General features: G+C 28.7%; 1 protein-coding gene and 1 pseudogene across 1 annotated transcript; both read left to right on the plus strand.

The window, feature by feature from the left end:
- The window catches only part of LOC113383231, a 209,939-nt pseudogene extending 202,339 nt beyond the window's left edge, over positions 1 to 7,600 (plus strand).
- A 3,135-nt stretch (positions 7,601 to 10,735) lies between these two features.
- LOC113382917 (RNA-binding protein pno1-like) lies at positions 10,736 to 11,705 on the plus strand. The gene is made up of 3 exons (XM_026621167.1): positions 10,736 to 10,997; positions 11,070 to 11,232; positions 11,326 to 11,705. The coding sequence occupies exons 1-3, from the start codon at positions 10,768 to 10,770 to the stop codon at positions 11,668 to 11,670; spliced, it is 738 nt and encodes a 245-aa protein (XP_026476952.1). The 5' UTR covers positions 10,736 to 10,767; the 3' UTR covers positions 11,671 to 11,705.
- The last annotated feature ends 7,108 nt before the right edge of the window (positions 11,706 to 18,813 follow it).

Here is an 18,813-nt window from a genome sequence, read left to right on the forward strand (position 1 = left end):
TCGCCGACTGGAATTATATTATATCTGGCCGTTCGTCTTCCATGAACGATATTAAACATTTTGACAAGTACATGGAGCAGACAACGAGCAATTTAAATGATGAATTCTATATGCCTCGATGCTCCTGAGAAGAAATATGATATAATGCACTCGTTTCCTTGGAACGCTAGTTTTTGTCGTTATGGTAATAAGATTTTAATCCATTAGTCCACAAAATCTTCATGATAGTACAAAATAGAGAATACCATCTAATTTCAAATTTTGGAAACTAAGTGGACATTGTAAGGCAGTATGTTATTTCATAGAAAGCATCAGAGCATTATCCATTATGTAATCTATAAAACAGATGCATTTTATAAAAATGCTTGCGTCGTATGAAATTTCCAATGTGTGAGTATTTATGAGATAACCAGATGTGATGCATAAGAATAGAAGTCGGAGATATATCAAGTTATGACTCCTATCCAGCAATTATCGAACGAATGAATGCTAACAGACACAGGATGTGAAATGTTAAATTTCCTAGGCAAGCGAAATATGGTTCTTGACAAATATTGAATAAATTTAATAATAATAATTTTAATTTTGTGAAGAAGACTCAATTTCATTAGATATGAAGGAAACTTACTGTATATTGGTCATTGGATCACACTGATCTTATTATATCAATGTTAGAGCAAAGTTAAAAACAAATACTTTTTTCTGATATAATTGTAACGAAATAATTCAAAAGTTATTAATAGATCAATTTTTGACATCAATACATCATCATATTGCAACTTATTTCACTACTGAGCTTTAGGTTCAGTTGCATTTATAGTACAAAAACTATTATTAATTATCTTATTTCTCTATTTCCAGAATGTCGACCACAAGATGAAATTCCGCAGCAAGAAAGGACAATTGCCTTTCGTCGAATTGAATGGAGAAGAAATTGCTGACAGTGCCATCATCATGAAGGAGTTGTCCAAACGCTACGGAAAGGATCTGGATGCTGCTTTGACACCAGAACAACGCAACGTCTCCCATGCTATGGTAAATAAAATATATAATTTAAGTGAATTATGTAATAATTGTCGTTTTTTTATTTTTATCCTAATTTATTAACAATCTCTGTTGATAGAGCATTGCTGGTCAAGAAATTTCATAACAAAAAGATCCAATATACAAAATTTCTTGCTTCATAAACCAGCCATAAATTATTTCATACTTAGATGAATACATTTTATATGCTCAATAATTTGTTCTGAAGCGAATTTAAATTTTTTATTTGTATAAGAAAAAACATTTTTCATAATTATTCAGAAGTAAAATTTAACTCGGGCGCCATTTTATCTCGTGTTCCGCAGAAAGCCGGTACGGTTATCAGTCACTCACCCTGATCGAGGCGTCGTTTTAGGTTGAGCGTCGAAATGGCGTACCGGTTTTAAGTGGACGCCATTATAGCGCCATTTTTCTTGATAAAAGTTTATTTTAATTTTGTTAAACATAAAATCAATATGAATAGTACAAATAATTAATTTGCATAATAAAACATTACATTATTCACATTTTTCTAAGTTTCATCTTTAATCTTTAACACCAATTTAGAGACAACTACTACCCTCAATCATTATCCAAAATGTTGTTTATTTTATTTATCATGTGATTTGATTTAATGCCTAATAGCTTTTGAAGAAACCCTTCAATATCTGCTTCAACAATGGGTGTAGTTGTCTCAAATGTGCCGTTTCATGTTAACTCTGATACTAAAAATCAGTCGAGCGTCTAAATAATACAGTAGGGTTGTTGTTGTTTGGGTCGAGGGATTTTTACACCCTTGAGTATATTTTATGGGATTTTTGGTGACACTGACATGAAATCTGTGATATATCCATGACGCATAAGGAAATCATACATTCTTAATTTGATCGAAGACAAGAACAGTAATTCTATTATAAAGATGGAGGAGAATTTGAATTAAATGATGTGTAATATAGTAATCAATATTTTTTAATTAATTAACGAATTAACGAATGGACTTTCTACTTTACATTATATCCATAGATAACAAGTATAAATTTTGATTATATCAAAAACTAATTCTTCATCTGAAGAACATGAAAATTTCTACTTTAATTATATCCATAGATAAACAAGTATAAATTCGACTATATCAAAGAAGTGATTCTTCATCGAAAGAACATGAAATGATTTTCACTCCTGTTTATTTATTACAATCAGTACTTCGCTATCACATCTTTAGACCTAATAATATATGTAAGCCAAGGGTCTTTTATCATTTAATTTTGTTTTTTTTTCAGGTATCCATGATTGAAAACCACTTGGTATGGATCGTTTACTGGTGGCGTACAAAGTACCCAGAAAGTGTCATCAAGGATACAAAGTCAATTTGCAACATGCTCTTGGAACTCGTATTCCAAATGGAATCCTCAACTTCTTCTTCAAATTTGCTTTTGGACGCAAGGTCAGTTGAATTTTTAATTATTGATATTATTAGTATATTCACCTAATTTGAAATAGCCATATTTAAGCAGTAAACTCTAATGGACCATAATTTATCTCTTACATTAGAACGGATCTTTCAATGGTAACGATTTATAAAAGTTTTCGACAGTGGCTGCTTCCTTTGCGTAATCTGGCTTATCATATTTCAATGTCATCTTTAAAAAACCGCTCATTTATCTTTTTGCTTATTCTGCTGGCTGTCCATGTATTATTGTCTACGGAATTTTTGCCAGCAGGCTTTGATAAAATTGTCATAACATTTCACGTCGATGGAATTTCGTTTGTAAATAAAGTAATTGCATTCGGAGAAATTTTTAGGAACGGAAGACGAAATGGTAATGGAATTTTCATTAATGCGAGATTATTTCCTTATAGTATTTTTATTTAAGTTGTGTTTTTCTTCCATTATGAGTTTAGTCTATAATTTATCATCGGTTAACGATTTGTTTTGCAAAACTATGCTTTCCTGGCATGATGTACCATCCTACCATCCTTCCCTTCTCTTCGAATTGTCATTTTGAAAGCTTGTCCATATAATACAATACGAAGTCCCACATTTCGCGAATTTCGTAAGAAGTCATTCATCTCTTGGTTAGAAAGCAAACATCGCGAATAGGTGGTTTCCATATTATCTATCTGGTGGGTAGGGTCATGCAGCACTCCTGGCGAATACTAATTATAAATTTTTATCTACACGATTTTATAATATTGCTTTATGTTTACCGCTAAAAATAGTAAAGGAGTTAGTGACCAAATTTACTCAAAATACAAGATTTTTCTTCAGTATTATGCACCAGCAAATGCATCTCGCCTCAGTTGTACTTGATTTGCTCTATCATTTGGTATGATGTAAAACTTTTTAATTGAAGTTTGGAGAATATTGGCAAAATTCAATAGTGAGCATTTTTCACTATATACATTAATTTTTACACCTGTTGCAAAGTCGACAACAAGTAAAACTGCAGGATTAAAAAATAACTTTAAAAATACAAGAACTTTCCACCATTCTCAGGCACTTCTTAATTTTAATTTGAATAATTACTACTATAGAAAAATATTATAGTTGTAAATTAATACAAAAAAGAAATTATTGTTGTTGAAGAACAGGTAACTTGAAAAAATTAAAATATATTACTCTCAATTTAGATTAATTTCTAAACATAACAAATCGCATTCAATTAACTATACTAGGCTAAATTAGTATAAAATTAAATTAACTTCCAAACTACTTATTAATTAAAATATAAATAACTGAAAGATAGCAATATATAAGAGGATCAATTTAATTTGTAACCCACTATTATTATTCTATCCTGGCTTTATTTTCGAATCTGATTTCCTACATAATTTGATATAATTTATGGTTCTTGAAGTCGAGGTCAATTGTATGCCAATATCTTCCAATACTTAATTTACTATACATTCATTCACGATATTAGAAATACATTCTATGAAACGTGATGATTTTTAAGATTATATCTCAATACGTTCTAAATTAATCCATAAAAAATATCTCTCAAGAAATGTTTCAGAAACCTACTTTGGGTAAACTAAATACGAGATATAGAATTTAGTAATGGGAATAATATTTTTTATTAGAATAAATAAACAAATTGATTCTTGATTTTAAATAAATGGTTCTATACTCTCTTATATATTTTGATTATTAATATTTGTAATGCGAAATTTTTATATTTTTTTTATATGAAACCGAAAGGAAAATTGTGTTAAAATATTAAGGTGTGATCACTAAATTAACATTTTCTAACTGCAATTTTAATTATTTTAAAAATATTTTTCTTTAAAAAAAATATAAATAATCTCTTCTCTTAGTTAATTTTCAAATAAATTTTAATCGACCATAATTAATTTAGATTACTTAGTAGCTGTTTGGAAATTTAATTAATTTAGTTACTGAATCATAGTATTATGATTTTTGAAACATCTTATTTAATAATTTTAAAATTTAACAACACTCATATTAAAGTAATAAAAAAATTATATATACGTAATTACTTTTATATACTTTTGTGCACATATTTATGTTTTGTCATACAATATGATAATTAATATCTCATTGTTTTCGAAATTCTTCAACAAATCATTTCTTGGAAAACATTGATACTGGGATCATTCAACTTTTGCACATAAGACGAAGATTACTGATTTTGCAATTGCGTTGTAAATTATGTTTGCTTGAAAATCAATTGTTGACTTTTTATAACAATAAGCAATTACTTGAACAATGTTAATATTTTTGTCAGTATGAATGAAATGTATTTTGTAGCCACATAATCAGCAAGATCCATTTTGTCTATCAGCACCAAATACTAATATTTATTTGATATTAAGATCTAATTTTAATTTAAATTTTGAAACTGTATTTAGCTACATATCACACTTATATTATTGTTTGCGATATTGCATGCTCGCTCCAGTCAAATTATTTAAAACATACATGTGAATTAGTTAAGTTGCCACTTGAAAAGAGTACAAAAATATCAAAAAAAAGGCAGAAATGATATTCTCAAATTTGTAGTTTATTACTGATAGATCTAGATTTAAATTTTTATTATTACCAAGTAGTCATTAATTGTGGCAATTTCTATTTTCACATGTATGTTTTAATTTTTCCTATCAAATCTGTGTCCGTGTCTATTCTGACTGTGTTGGTGACGTGTAGTGGTTCCAGGGTGCTAAGAAAGTGAAGGCTCAAGGAATTGGTGTCCACAAACCAGATGAAATTGCTGAATTTGGCAACAACGATCTCCAAGTGCTGAGCGACATGTTGGCTGACAAGCCCTTCTTCTTCGGCGATGAACCCACCACCGTAAGTATAATTGATGTAATTTTTTTTTTTTTTTGAGTTGATGTAATTTGGTTAATGGTTTTGATTTGTGTCTATTTTAGTTGGACATTGTCGCTTTCGCCAACTTGGCCCAGATTCACTACATTTCTCCTGATGTGTCCTACCCATTGAGGGACTACATGGCCGAAAGATGCCCGAATCTCGTAGGACATGTCTCTCGTATGAAGGAGCGCTGCTTCGCCGATTGGGAAGACATTTGCGCGACGCTGGACCTCAACTCCCATCTGCCCAAACCACAGTGAGTAACTTATACTTTGAATCCGATATAAAAGTTTAGATAAAACGACTTTGAATTGACATTTTTTTGGTTTTTGTCAAATAACTCAAAAATTTCATATGAACCACCCCTTTTGTTTAGACAGGGTGAAACTAGATAAAATTTACTACATTTCCTTGGCAACACTTTTATACACTCCCATATAAGAGTTTCGAATAAAACGACTTTAAATTTTTTTGGTTTTTGTCAAATAACTCAAAAATTTCATATGGAACCACCCCTTTTGAGTTAGACAGGGTGAAACTAGATAAAATTTACTACATTCCTTGGAACACTTTTATACACTCCCATATAAGAGTTTCGAATAAAACGACTTTGAATTTTTTTGGTTTTTGTCAAATAACTCAAAAATTTCATATGGAACCACCCCTTTTGAGTTAGACAGGGTGAAACTAGATAAAATTTACTACATTTCCTTGGGAACACTTTTATACACTCCCATATAAGAGTTTCGAATAAAACGACTTTGAATTTGATATTTCATTTTAGAAATAAATAGAAAATTCGTCAACATCAAATTAAAACACTTCGACATACAGTAGAACTCCATTATCCGAACTCAATTATCCGAACTCCGACTATCCGAACTCTATCCGAACTCCACTATCCGAACTCCGACATCCGCAACTCCGACTATCCGAACTCCGACTATAACGACTATCAACTCCGACTATCCGAACTCGACTATTGATTATCCGAATCACTTTCAGAAAAAAATTGTCCAAAAAAGTCTAAGTGCTCTATTATTCTTCACCAGCAAAGACAGTGTAGGACATTGTTTGTTTTGATTTGACGGAGATGTTTACAAACAATGATTTTTATTTCTAAACTTGTACATAAGTACATTTTATTTATATTTAAAACATGTGAAAATGTCATGTTTCTTTCATTTAATTCAATAAAAAATAGTGCAATATCAAAACGTAACTTTTTTTCTCTCTAATGGCAATTAAAAAAAAAAACTCCGATTATCCGAATATTTGATTATCCGAATGGGTCCCGGTCCCATTAATTCGATCATTGGAGTTTTACTGTATATTGCATATGTACTTCATATATACATATTTATCTACATATAATATTTAAATATAATAATATATCCTGAATTTCATGTACTATAATCGTTTTTTTTAATTTTTAGACCTGAGCCAACAAAAGAAGGCAAGGAAACCAAGGAAGGCGAAGAAAAGTTGCTGAACAAGAAGGAGAAGATAAGTTAGAAAAAGATATCGAAAAGGAAAAGGTATAAAATCTATTTTCTATTCATAAGTATAATATATACTCATCACACTTACATAAATTAATAAAGCAATGATATAAAAAAATATAATATTTTTTCATGAAGCCTATATAATTAAGTTTAAGATTCATTTATTTCTAATATCATGTATGATAAGACTATATTCAGAAATAGCAATTTATGTTTATTTAAATATTCGAGCTTTAAAAATTTTAAGATTCTTCTTATCGAATTTGAATTAATAATAATACTATCTTAAATACAATCAATTTATGAATATCAATTTGTTATATTATTCTTCTTAATGGAAATTTTTTTATATTATTAAATTTTATAAGGTATTACATATGTATTTATGTTATAAATATTTTATCATTATATTATTATCACAATATTAATATAATTTTTTCCTTTTTCAGTCCGATGAGAAAGAAAAAGAAAAAGAAGCCGAGAAGGAAACTGAAGAAAACAAGGAAAAGGAATCAAAATGAGTTAATTAAGAACACACCAATCTTAACATTATTCATAAAAACTGATAGATATGAGATGTAAGAAATTTACCTTCATTATTCAACATACATTCAAATCTCATTCAAACTATGCTCATCGACATTGGTTTATAACAATTTGATTTTGTTCTGACTCGTCGTATTAATAATTGTGTTGCTTTAGCAATAAAGATTTTATATTCTTGCACAATTAATAACGGGACGATTAATTTTTATATGATTTTTCTACATGTAATATTATAAATATTCACAGTTTTATATATATGATATTTTATATCGGGTCCTCTAACTTTAATGGAAAAATTTAATTTAAATTAATGTTTTATTCATTAAATTTGGAATCGCCATATTTGAATTGTGCTACCAATAGTTTAAGTTAATATTATTGTACATTGAATAATTATTATTTTTTTGATTTGTTATGGCTTTCGTTTATCGTTTCTTTTCAATCTAGAAATATTCATATAGATAATTAATTAGGAAGTAATGTTAGTTGAAGATATCATTAAATTCACTAATGTCACACACAGACAAAGACTTTTTTATAATGATTAAATGTTTAGATTTTTTTATAATTGCCATAGTAAAAATATTCCACAAATTTTCTAAGAAAATTTTGTAATTTTGGTTAATTTTGTATAAAAATATATAATATAAAATTTGTGTGTAAGTAGGGAATGTTTTTTCGACATAATTAGGAGGCATAGGTCTATTGATAAGTAATAAGTATTTTGTTTAGAAAATTTCTATAAAAGTGATTGCTTTTTGTATTGCATTTACTACGAAAAGTAAACATATTTGATAACGTTTTCTAAATAGGGTATATGAACATGTAGTGCTAATTTATATGTTAGAATTTTAAATATAAATCTGAAGCTTTTATTATAGATTTCTATAACCTACCTAATATTCGACTTCATTTAATTCTATTATTTCATTTATTATTACACCTGAGCTACATGAAAAAGTACCAATGCTTAAAGGATATTTCGATTTATATGAAGACTGTTAAAGATTGTTTATTTTTTGTATTGGTGAAACATAATTGAATGAGTTTTAATTAAACTGTAATTTATTTCTTTAATGAAAATTGTAATTTTTAGTTTTAAGCTACATTATAATATGTTTGTAATAAAAGATTGTTTTATAATGAGATTATTTTAAATAAATTTTAAGTATATATATGATAAATAATTGTGGACAATTTTATTTAAAAATTGTAAACTAGATGGATCAAGTAAATATAGTGCAAGGAGTGGATTATATAAGAGTAAAAGAGTTTATCAAAAGGTCGATATGATTGATTAGGGTGCTTGACAGTCAGAGAAAACAGTCGATTTTTAACAATAAATGTTGAATGATTTGTAGTGATAGTGAGCATAGAATTGAAGACGCGAATTGTCTTAAATGAGAAACCCGCAACCAATTCACTGCCAGTAAATATAACAAAATTTAAAGTTGAAATGGGAATGATGCATCTGCTCGGAGAAGCTTCAATTGTATTTATTACAATCAATGTATGTATTAGAAAAAGCATACATTTTTGTTGAAAAATAAATATATTTATTTACTCATTTTGAACAGAGTCTAGTATTAATGCTTCTAGTAATGTTTACCATTTCTGCTTTATGAAATTCTTTTATCTTACAATTAGAGAATAATCGGTTTATACAGAATTATGTTGCAAACATATATATTTTTAAATGTTCAAATGGATGTTTTAAAAATAATAGTTTTCAATTCATTATAGATTTGGAGTAGTGCTCGCTAGATGTAAGTGGGTAAAGCATTCTTAAAATGATATTCAATGTTTGTAACAATATTTATTATATTGATACTATGCATTTAACAAAAAAAATGCTCTCTATATTTATATATCTTTATCATAAATCGCTGCCAATTGATGATCGCACTATAGTTATCTAAAAAATTGAGGTTTCTTAGATATAATTGTGTTTATCATTTAATTTGTCGCCTGTTTATAATAGAGATAAAAATCTTTGCAATATAAAAATGAAACATTTGTGCATTTATAAAAACGAATTTTATTATATTTTAATTGAAGAATGTGAATAAATCTAATTATAATTCAAATACTTAGGAATATATGTGAAAAGATGGATTATGTTTTGATCATGTAAAAGCAAAGTAAACAATTCGTGACACTTATGTAATTTTAAATCAAAAGCTTTCGTTTTCACTGTTAGTTTAGATATATGTAAAGCTGTTAAATTATTTTTAAAATTATATAATTGTTACTGATTGTTAAACTATACATTTTCATTAACAAATATATTAAACAAAACCAATTATATATGATAGTGCATTTACATTAATCAATACGATATACATTTGGTATGTATAAGTTTAATCTTAACATTTAGCATAACTCATTAACAAAAACAATATTAACATACTCTAATCTATGTGAGCTTGTATTAATCAGTTCTTTATAATTATTATACTGGACATCTGTAAACTAAAGAAAGATTTGTCGAATAAAGAAAAAAAATTATTTATGGCTAGTTATATGTAATATATAGAACTTAACTCGGCAAGCATCGATATAAAAACTAATACTTTATTTGCAATGTTACTAGTATATAGAATTTTACAGGATGTTATAATAATATGAAGTGTTAGTTATTTTTGAAATATCTATATATAATTGGTGGGAATTGAAAAATATTATTTCAAGTTGAAACACAAACTTAAAGCAGTACATATTGAAATATTTAGTGAATTGGGAACCATGAAGCAGAAAAGTAGCAAGTATTTTATTCTTAAATATTATTTTTTAATATATGCACAATTGTGTGTATTTTAAAGCCGTAAAGTTAAGTTAATTTTATAATACATAGATAAAATAATTCAACGTAAGCTGGGCTAAAATAGTGATTATATAATTTTTAAAGTATAAAAAACATAGTGTAATGGAAATATGTTTATCTGCATGAGTATTTTGAATTCTTCAAATAAAAATAAGGTATGTATAATTATTTTAATGTATTTTTAGCATAAAATTTAATAAATATGTTGCGGATAGAAACATTAACTAGTAGAAGTGCAAGCATATCCTATATAGAGAATTATTTCTTTTATCTTTAACATACATAATATAAACGTTAGCAAGCTAATTTGTATAAATACTATTAAATAGTGTAAATACTTTAAAATGAATGAAGCCAGTTATTATAATTTAAATATAACCGGGTATTGTAATTTAAATTTACCGCGGATAACGGTCAGAGACAGCGCCACCATCGCATTTTTTCATCTGTCATTTTGAAGGATAATTATAAATATAACCTTTTTAACTAACATCTCTCTTGTAAAGACACGTGCTAGTATTTATTTCTTAAAAATGGATGTTGATTTAGATACAGAAGCATTTTTACCAGCAAAAAATCCAATTAAAACAACTAAATCACTCAAAAAGAAAAGGTTGCAATCAGAAGATGATTCAATGCAAACTGAAGAAATTCAAGGAGTTCAAGGCAGGTCTAAGGCTGTCACAAAGAGGAAGAAAACTAAGCCTAATTATGGAGGAGATTCAAAATCAGAAGTGAGAAAGATTCCTGTACCATCACATAGGTAATATAATAATAATAATAATGATATTAACCTTGTTTTAAAACATTTTGTCAATGCTGTCATATATTACAGATATACGCCTCTGAAAGAGAATTGGTTGAAAATATTTAGCCCTATAGTAGAACATATGCATTTGCAAGTCAGATTTAATTTAAAAACAAGACAGGTTGAAATTAGGACAAGTTCTGAGACTGATGATATAGGAAACTTGCAAAAAGCTGCTGATTTTGTTAAGGTAACCTAATTAGATTGTTTTAGAACCATTATTTATTACATTAGTATCTATCAGATATTGTCAAGTTTCTATCTATTTATTATTTTCTCTTAGGCTTTTGTTGTTGGTTTTGAAGTCGAAGACGCCTTAGCTTTGCTGCGTTTGGATGATTTGTTTGTTGAGTCATTCGAAATAAAAGATGTAAAGACTTTAAAAGGAGACCATTTAAGCAGAGCCATAGGTAGATTAGCTGGCAAAGGAGGCCGAACAAAGTTCACAATTGAGAATGTTACAAGAACACGAATTGTTTTGGCAGATAGCAAAATTCATATTCTAGGAAGTTTTCAAAATATACAGGTTGCCAGGAGATCGATATGTAATTTGATTTTGGGATCAGCTCCAAGCAAAGTATATGGACAGCTGAGGAATGTTGCTGGAAAGATATCAGAGAGATTGTGAATATTTATTGTTATAGTTCAGAGTTCGGAATATACATGTGTATATGAAAATTGTCTTTTATTTATAACACTATGTAATAAGTTTATTGCTAAGTATATACATTTATTTATGAATTATAGTGTAACAAATGTTCAATCTTAAATTTTGATATGGTTAATATAATTATGAGAAAGAGTGAATGATTGAATTAAATAGAATTTATTAGTTTAAAAGTTTACCTTACCAAATCTATTTAAGGAAAACTTGTATGATGATAAAGTTTATGGTAGCTAAACTGAATATTTTGGTAAGAACAGTAAAATAAAAAACTTTTAAAAAAATGAGCCTCTTTGGGTCATTATTTGATGAATATTTTCTTTTTAACTTCCCATAGGGTAGTTATAGTAATGGGCCGAAAATCGAAAATGAAAATTTTTGCATTTCTCGACGTTTTGAAGGTTTCTGAACATTTTGGCATACCTCACAAAAATGGATGTGTGTGTATTTTGTATGTCCGCATTTTTTCGTCCACGTTTTCGGGCGCACGGATCAACCGATTTGAATGGTTTAAAAAACATTCGATCCTTATTGATAGGGAGATGTGCTGATAAGTTTTTGGCAAAGGCAGGTCTAATCATTACGGAGATTCGGAGCAAAGAATGCAGAAAATACAAATCGAGTTTTTGAGAGAACGGAGTATCCGATTTGAATGATTTAAAATACATTCTATTTGTAATGATTGGGAGAAGAGGTGATTAGTTTTTAGCAAAGGCAGGTCCAGTCATTTCGAAGATACAGAGCTAAATGTGCAAAATAATTAATTTTCCTGTAGGAATGTTTTGGTGGTGGTACATAATTAGCAAGCATGGGTTTTGCCACTTCAGAATCCCAGTTAGCTTATAAAAGTGTATCTTGCAGTGTCATTGTATCAATTTTTTTGAGAAACTTAAAGAATTTTAGTGTTTGAAAAGCATCAAATGCTTGTCTGCAATTTTTGCATATGAATTCATATAACTAGTTTTATTTTAGAAAATTTATAACATCTATTTACCCTACAGATGTCGGCAGTATTAGGTAGAGTAACGGTACATTCGTGGTAATCTTAGTTTTATTGCAAATTTCAAAAACGGACAGTACATCATCACTTTATACCAGTGTACAAATGAACGCAGTGTGATCCTGTTACTCGCTAGCTCAAGATGTTAATGCTGGTCGCTCGTGCTTTCCTGAGGATTTTGAATTTCATGTGAGTTTTACTTTTATTATTGTTACCGGATTTGTAAGCTAATGCATAGTCGCTTGGGGGATTCGATCCGAGTGCATATGGGTTTGCAAGCCGAGCGCTTTACCACTGGGCCACATTACCGGCGTTTAAAGGCAGGATTATTCAATTTTGTTTTAAAGGTAACCGCTAAGCATTAAGTTGTACTGCTAAATTTAGTTCTGATAAAACACATTTTTCGATAAGTTGACAATTTCGTGATTATTTTAAGCAAGTTCACGCATTAGAGGCTGTAAAGAAAAGTTCGCTTGAGATATTATTTAATTCACTAATTTATATTTTCAACTATAGTTAAACTTATTGGAAATGACAACATATTATTACGAATTGATAGTGTATGGTTTCAAAATTAAATTATTTTTAATTTATAATAATATTACGGTTTATTACGGTGACGTGCATATAATTGTGTTTTTTTCATTTAATTTGTTTGGACTTTAGAAAGTTCATTGAAAAATTATATTTTTATATTGTATATAAAGAAATTTTCTATTTCTATTCTATCCGTAACAAAGTAACAAGCTTTTCACTTATATCCTTTAATTCGGTATACCCAGTAACTATAAAAGAACAAAACAGTTATGTTCTTATTTTCAATTACGCTCTTTACACTCTTTATCCAAAGAAATGAGTTTATGAATGGTTTTCATTGAGATTTTTTTTTTCAAAGATATATTTATGGTTTATTCTGCTAATTTTTCGCCGTTTTAATTTTTTCAACATTTCAAAGATATATTCATGGTTTATTTTGCTAATTTTTCGCCGTTTCAATTTTTTCAAATTTTCAAAGATGAAGATATCTATGGTTTATTTTTACTTTTACTGTTCACTTTTTTTTTTAAATATAATCAGGAACTCATTGGACATAGTCTTTTTAATGAAAGGACAAAATTATCACGAGTGATGAGCTTTCAGGTTTGATGTATCACCGCAAAACAACGAAATCTTTGGTTGCAACATCTAAGTTTTGATAAAAAATGGATTTGTTTTCGCAATTTTTAAAATGTTTTGACTGATTTTAATAAATTTTGGAACGCTGACTTCGAAAATGCTATCCGTTTTTAGATAAATTCACATACCTCTGCAAAAAATTGAAATATTTGGTTGCAACGTCGATTTTTTTTCAAAAAAATCGAGTTTGTTTCGCAATTTTTAGAACGTTCTAACTGGTTCGGATAAATGTTAGGGCGTTGATTTTGAAAATGCTGTCCGTTTTTTGAATAAACTCCGATGCATGAGTAGAATATCAAAATCTTTAGTTGCAACATCGAAATTTTACTAATGAAATTAAATTTTTTTTTCGTTGATCAAAAGCGTTGATTTCGAATATGAAATCATTTTTTAGAAAAATTTACTACTTCTACCCCTACGATCAACTTTTTTCGCGATTTTCAAAATGTTTTGCTGGATTTGGGACGCTGTCTTCAACATGCTATTCGTTTTTAGATAAATTCACATACATTCTGCGTAAACTACAAGTCTTGGGTTGCTACATGCATTATATTCAAATTGAGTAAAATGAGTTTTAAAAAAAGCATGAAAATGCATTCATGAAAAGCATGAATGCCTTACAACAAGGAACCATAAATCCTGGGTCAACCATATAGTAGAGGAAAAATATAATCAACAACTAATTGGACAAAGTCTTTTTGATGAAAAGGACGAAATTATCCTGTTTAATGAGTTGCAACATCGCAATTTTAGCAAAAAAAAAATGGATTTGTTTTCGCAATTTTCGATATGTTTTGACTGATTTCAAAAGATTTTGGGACGCTGATTTTAAAAATCCTATCCGTTTTTGGATAAGTCTACATACACTCTGCGAAAAATCAAAATCTTTGGTTGCAAAATCGATTTTTTTTCCAAAAATCGAGTTTTTTTCGCGGTTTTCAAAATGTTTTGTATGGTTTTAATAGATTTTGAGACGCTGTATTGGAAAATTTAATCCATTTTTAGATAAATCTACATACCTCTGCGAAAAACCGAAAGCTTTGTTTGCAAAATCAAAATTTTACTAATGAAATGAACATTTTTTTTCGCGATTTTTCAAATGTTTTGACCATTCTGAAAGTTTTCGAGTAGCTGATTCCGGATATGAAACCAGTTTTTGGAAAAAAAAATTCTTCCACCGCTACACCAACTTGAAGTTTGAAAAATTGCCAACTTTGAAGCTTTCTTTAACTATGAAGACGATGATAAATTTGTATATTTTTTGGTTTGGTATAAAGATTACTAAAATTACTAAAATTACTTATTAAAAACTCACTAAAATTTAGTGCAAACTAGTATATATATTTGAATACTAAAATTTCGTATAATTTTTAACTGAAACGCGAAATTGTGTCTGCGTACATTTTATCAAATAACTTGAAAATTTTGTTCTAGGCATTTCAATTTATCCATATTAGTAATAAATAGATATAATTTAGATTTATAATTACTAAATCATATTACAAACATAGAATTCATGCTTTTTTTAAACACATTCTACTCAATTTGAAAATGATACCAAATTATTCGATCGTAATAAATGATGTATTCTACAAATTCATTTCAAGTTGAATCCATGGACTATCTATGCATTTTCTAAGCTTTGGAAATGATCCTATTTTAGATGCATATCCTTAGAATAAATTTTGATTCTTATTACAGGTGCCTATGACTTATAAGAATGCCTTAAAAGGAACCTTACAACCACTAATTGGACAAAGTCTTTTTGATAGAAAGGACAAAATTATCCTGTTTGATGAGCTTTCAGAACGTGTATCATCAACCAAACAACGAAAACTTTGTGTGCAACATCGTAATTTTAGCAAAAAAATAGATTTGTTTTCGCAATTTTCGAAATGTTTTGACTGATTCCAAAATATTTTAGGACGCTGATTTCAAAAACGCTATCCGTTTTTGGATAAATCTACATGCACCCCGCGAAAATCGAAATCTTTGGTTGTAAAATCGAGTTGTTTTAAAGAAAAAACGACTTTTTTTAGCGATTTTCAAAATGTTTTGATTGGTTTTGATTGATTTTGGGACGCTGATTTTGAAAATATTATCCGTTTTTGGATAAACCTACATACACCCCCCGAAAAATCGAAATCTTTGGTTGCAAAATCAAAATTTTACTAATGAAATGAAAATTTTTTTTCGCGATTTTCAAAATGTTTTGACCGATTCTGATAGTTTTCGAGGCGCTGATACCGAATATGAAATCAGTTTTTGGAAAAAAAAATTCTTCTGCATTTGTTACCAATTTGAAGTTTGAAAAATGTCCAACTTTGAAGCTGATTTTAACTATGAAGACGACGATAAATTTGCAATTTTTTTGGTTTGGTATAAAGATTGTACTTTAGTCTACACAATGCATTCATTAAAATTATCAATTTCATTCATTAAGGGCCTTAAAATTGCATTTGAAAGTCATGATTTTGACCAATTTTGGCTGCCCCTGATAGACCGGTTTTTCATCGAAAAAAAAAGATTTTTAAATTACACCAAAGTAGGTTTGGTTTACTGCTAACCAGGCGTGAATATGAATTTATTAAAAATTATCCTCCTCCTATTATTTATCTTTTATATATATATATATATATATATATATATATACATATACATTTATATTTATATATATGCACATGTATATTATGTCAATTTTTGTAATACTGGCAGCACTCAATAAATTTAATTATTTATCTATATATCTTATTTATTTACACAGTTAGAAAAATTATTGAATTTAATTTTTTTTCAGACAAATGGGGTTTGAACTGGCGAACCTCGAATTGTTATTTTGTCCTAAACCGACCGTATCTTTACGACCTCGGCCATTCGCACAATTGGCACACAACTTTTTTAGGAAGCTTATATCTTTCATTATCAAAATAAGACTTTATATTTTTACAAATAGAGGAGGGTTCTTTATAACCAATTGGCCGAGATCGTTAAGTTGCCACTACGGTTGCTCATTGTTTCTCGGTTCAAATCCCCAAGATGCTTGAAAATTCGAATGTATAGTTTTTCATAAATATCAAATATTAGTTCAAAATATTAAATTCAGGTGTCGCATTTCGACCTTGACACTTAGTAAATTTCTGAAAAACTCAAGTTTCGCACTTGACTGTAAGAGAGATACATAAAGATAAAAAAAAAAAAAAGTAGAGGAAGAACTGGGGAAAGAGAGGGGTAGAGGCAGATGATGAATAAGAGAGATGTGTATGATACATATTCTTTATTAAAATTCAATATTAATACAATATAGGAATAAAAATAACTTTTATCATCAATAACTTAAATAGCCGAGCGGTTTAAGATACCGCATACTCGGTGAAATCGCTCTGGAGGCAGGCACAAGGTGAGACGGATCGAATCCAGCTGAAGGCGACGACGACCAACACGGAAGCAGAAAAAATGGAACAGTGCTGGTGGCTGGCTGTTGGCGAGCGCAAAGGGTCCTGAAACGAACACACCAAGTGATGGTCAACCTGAGGTCCATGATGCGAGAGATTACACGCAGGGAGACACATTGCGGGAGATGCATGCCGGATCCAAAAATCTACCGAAAAACCACAACATGAAAAAAAATGAAAAAAAAATGAAAAAAAAATGAAAAAAAATGAAAAAAAAGGAAAAAAATGGGAAAGAAAGGGGAAGCAGGAGGGGAAGGGGAGGTGGAGGAACCTAAAAAAACCCCTTAAGTCCCAGATGAATTTTTCTCTTTTCTGTTCAATGCTGAAACTTTTTTATGTTTTTTAGTGTTCCCTCACACCAATTCCCAAAGCCAACACTCGAATGAAATGTGGTCAACGTTGAAATTTTCACAACGAGAAAAAATTACTGGGACTATGTTAAAATTTTTAACTTTGTCCCAATAAAATTTTCTCGTTGTGAAATATTCAATGTGAGCCTCATTCATTCGAATGTTGGCTTTGGGATAATACAGCATGCATAAATAACTCGTCTGTCTTAATTGAAAAGGTTTCAGAAAATTTGGACTTAGAAAAAAAAATCTGAAAGAACTTAAAAAAAAAAAATTATTAATCAGAATTATAATCAAAAAAATTGGACTTAGAAAAAAAAAATATTCGAGAGAATTATTTAATTAATCGATGAAATGAAGTGATATTTAATCGAATCAAAATTGTTTATATGACTTGATTAAACATGTGAAACCTTTACAATTAATCGAGACAAAAAAACAAATATAGCTGACTTGAATAATATACAAATTATTGGAAAAAGCCAAAAAAGAAATTTAATAAAACTTGTAAAATGAATTAATAAAAAATATTCAAATGTGAACATTAACTACTTCAAAACTGTTTAAATCTGATTGTTATCCTTTAGAAATTGAGTTAAATAATTTTTACAACTTGAATCGAATAATAAACTTGTTAACAAAATTATGTTTTGTCTAATCATTCAAGTCAACTCTTTGAAACTTTGATTGCATGTCTTGATCAAAATTGTTTTTATCAATAAAAGAATAAAAATCTATCATTTAGCTATGCAGCAATATAATTGAATAAATTTAAAATTAAACTACAGTAAAAGACTTTTAAAAGCTGCATTTAATTAACAATTTGGTAAGTTGTATTGAGTATTTAAAATATTTTGATCAAAACCAGCAATCGTGTTATCCATAAATAAGAATGTACATGCAGACAATGTCGCTACAGGGAAAACACATGATTCTTGATACTGGAAATGTCAAATACAAATACAAATATTTTTTCTGTATAATAATGAACAAGTGTGATAAAAAAGAGATTTTTGTAACAAAGTAAATTTGTAATTTGTAACAAAATACCATCAATTTAGGTGTTACCTAAGGAAGGATGCTAGGACCCCTCAGCAAATAAGTAATCGATGCTTACAAAAAGCTGTAT

Source organism: Ctenocephalides felis, unplaced genomic scaffold (genome assembly GCF_003426905.1).
Source record: "Ctenocephalides felis isolate EL2017-DRISC unplaced genomic scaffold, ASM342690v1 CF-g0.4_SCAFFOLD_03570, whole genome shotgun sequence".
In the NCBI taxonomy this organism is placed as follows: Eukaryota; Metazoa; Arthropoda; class Insecta; order Siphonaptera; family Pulicidae; genus Ctenocephalides; species Ctenocephalides felis.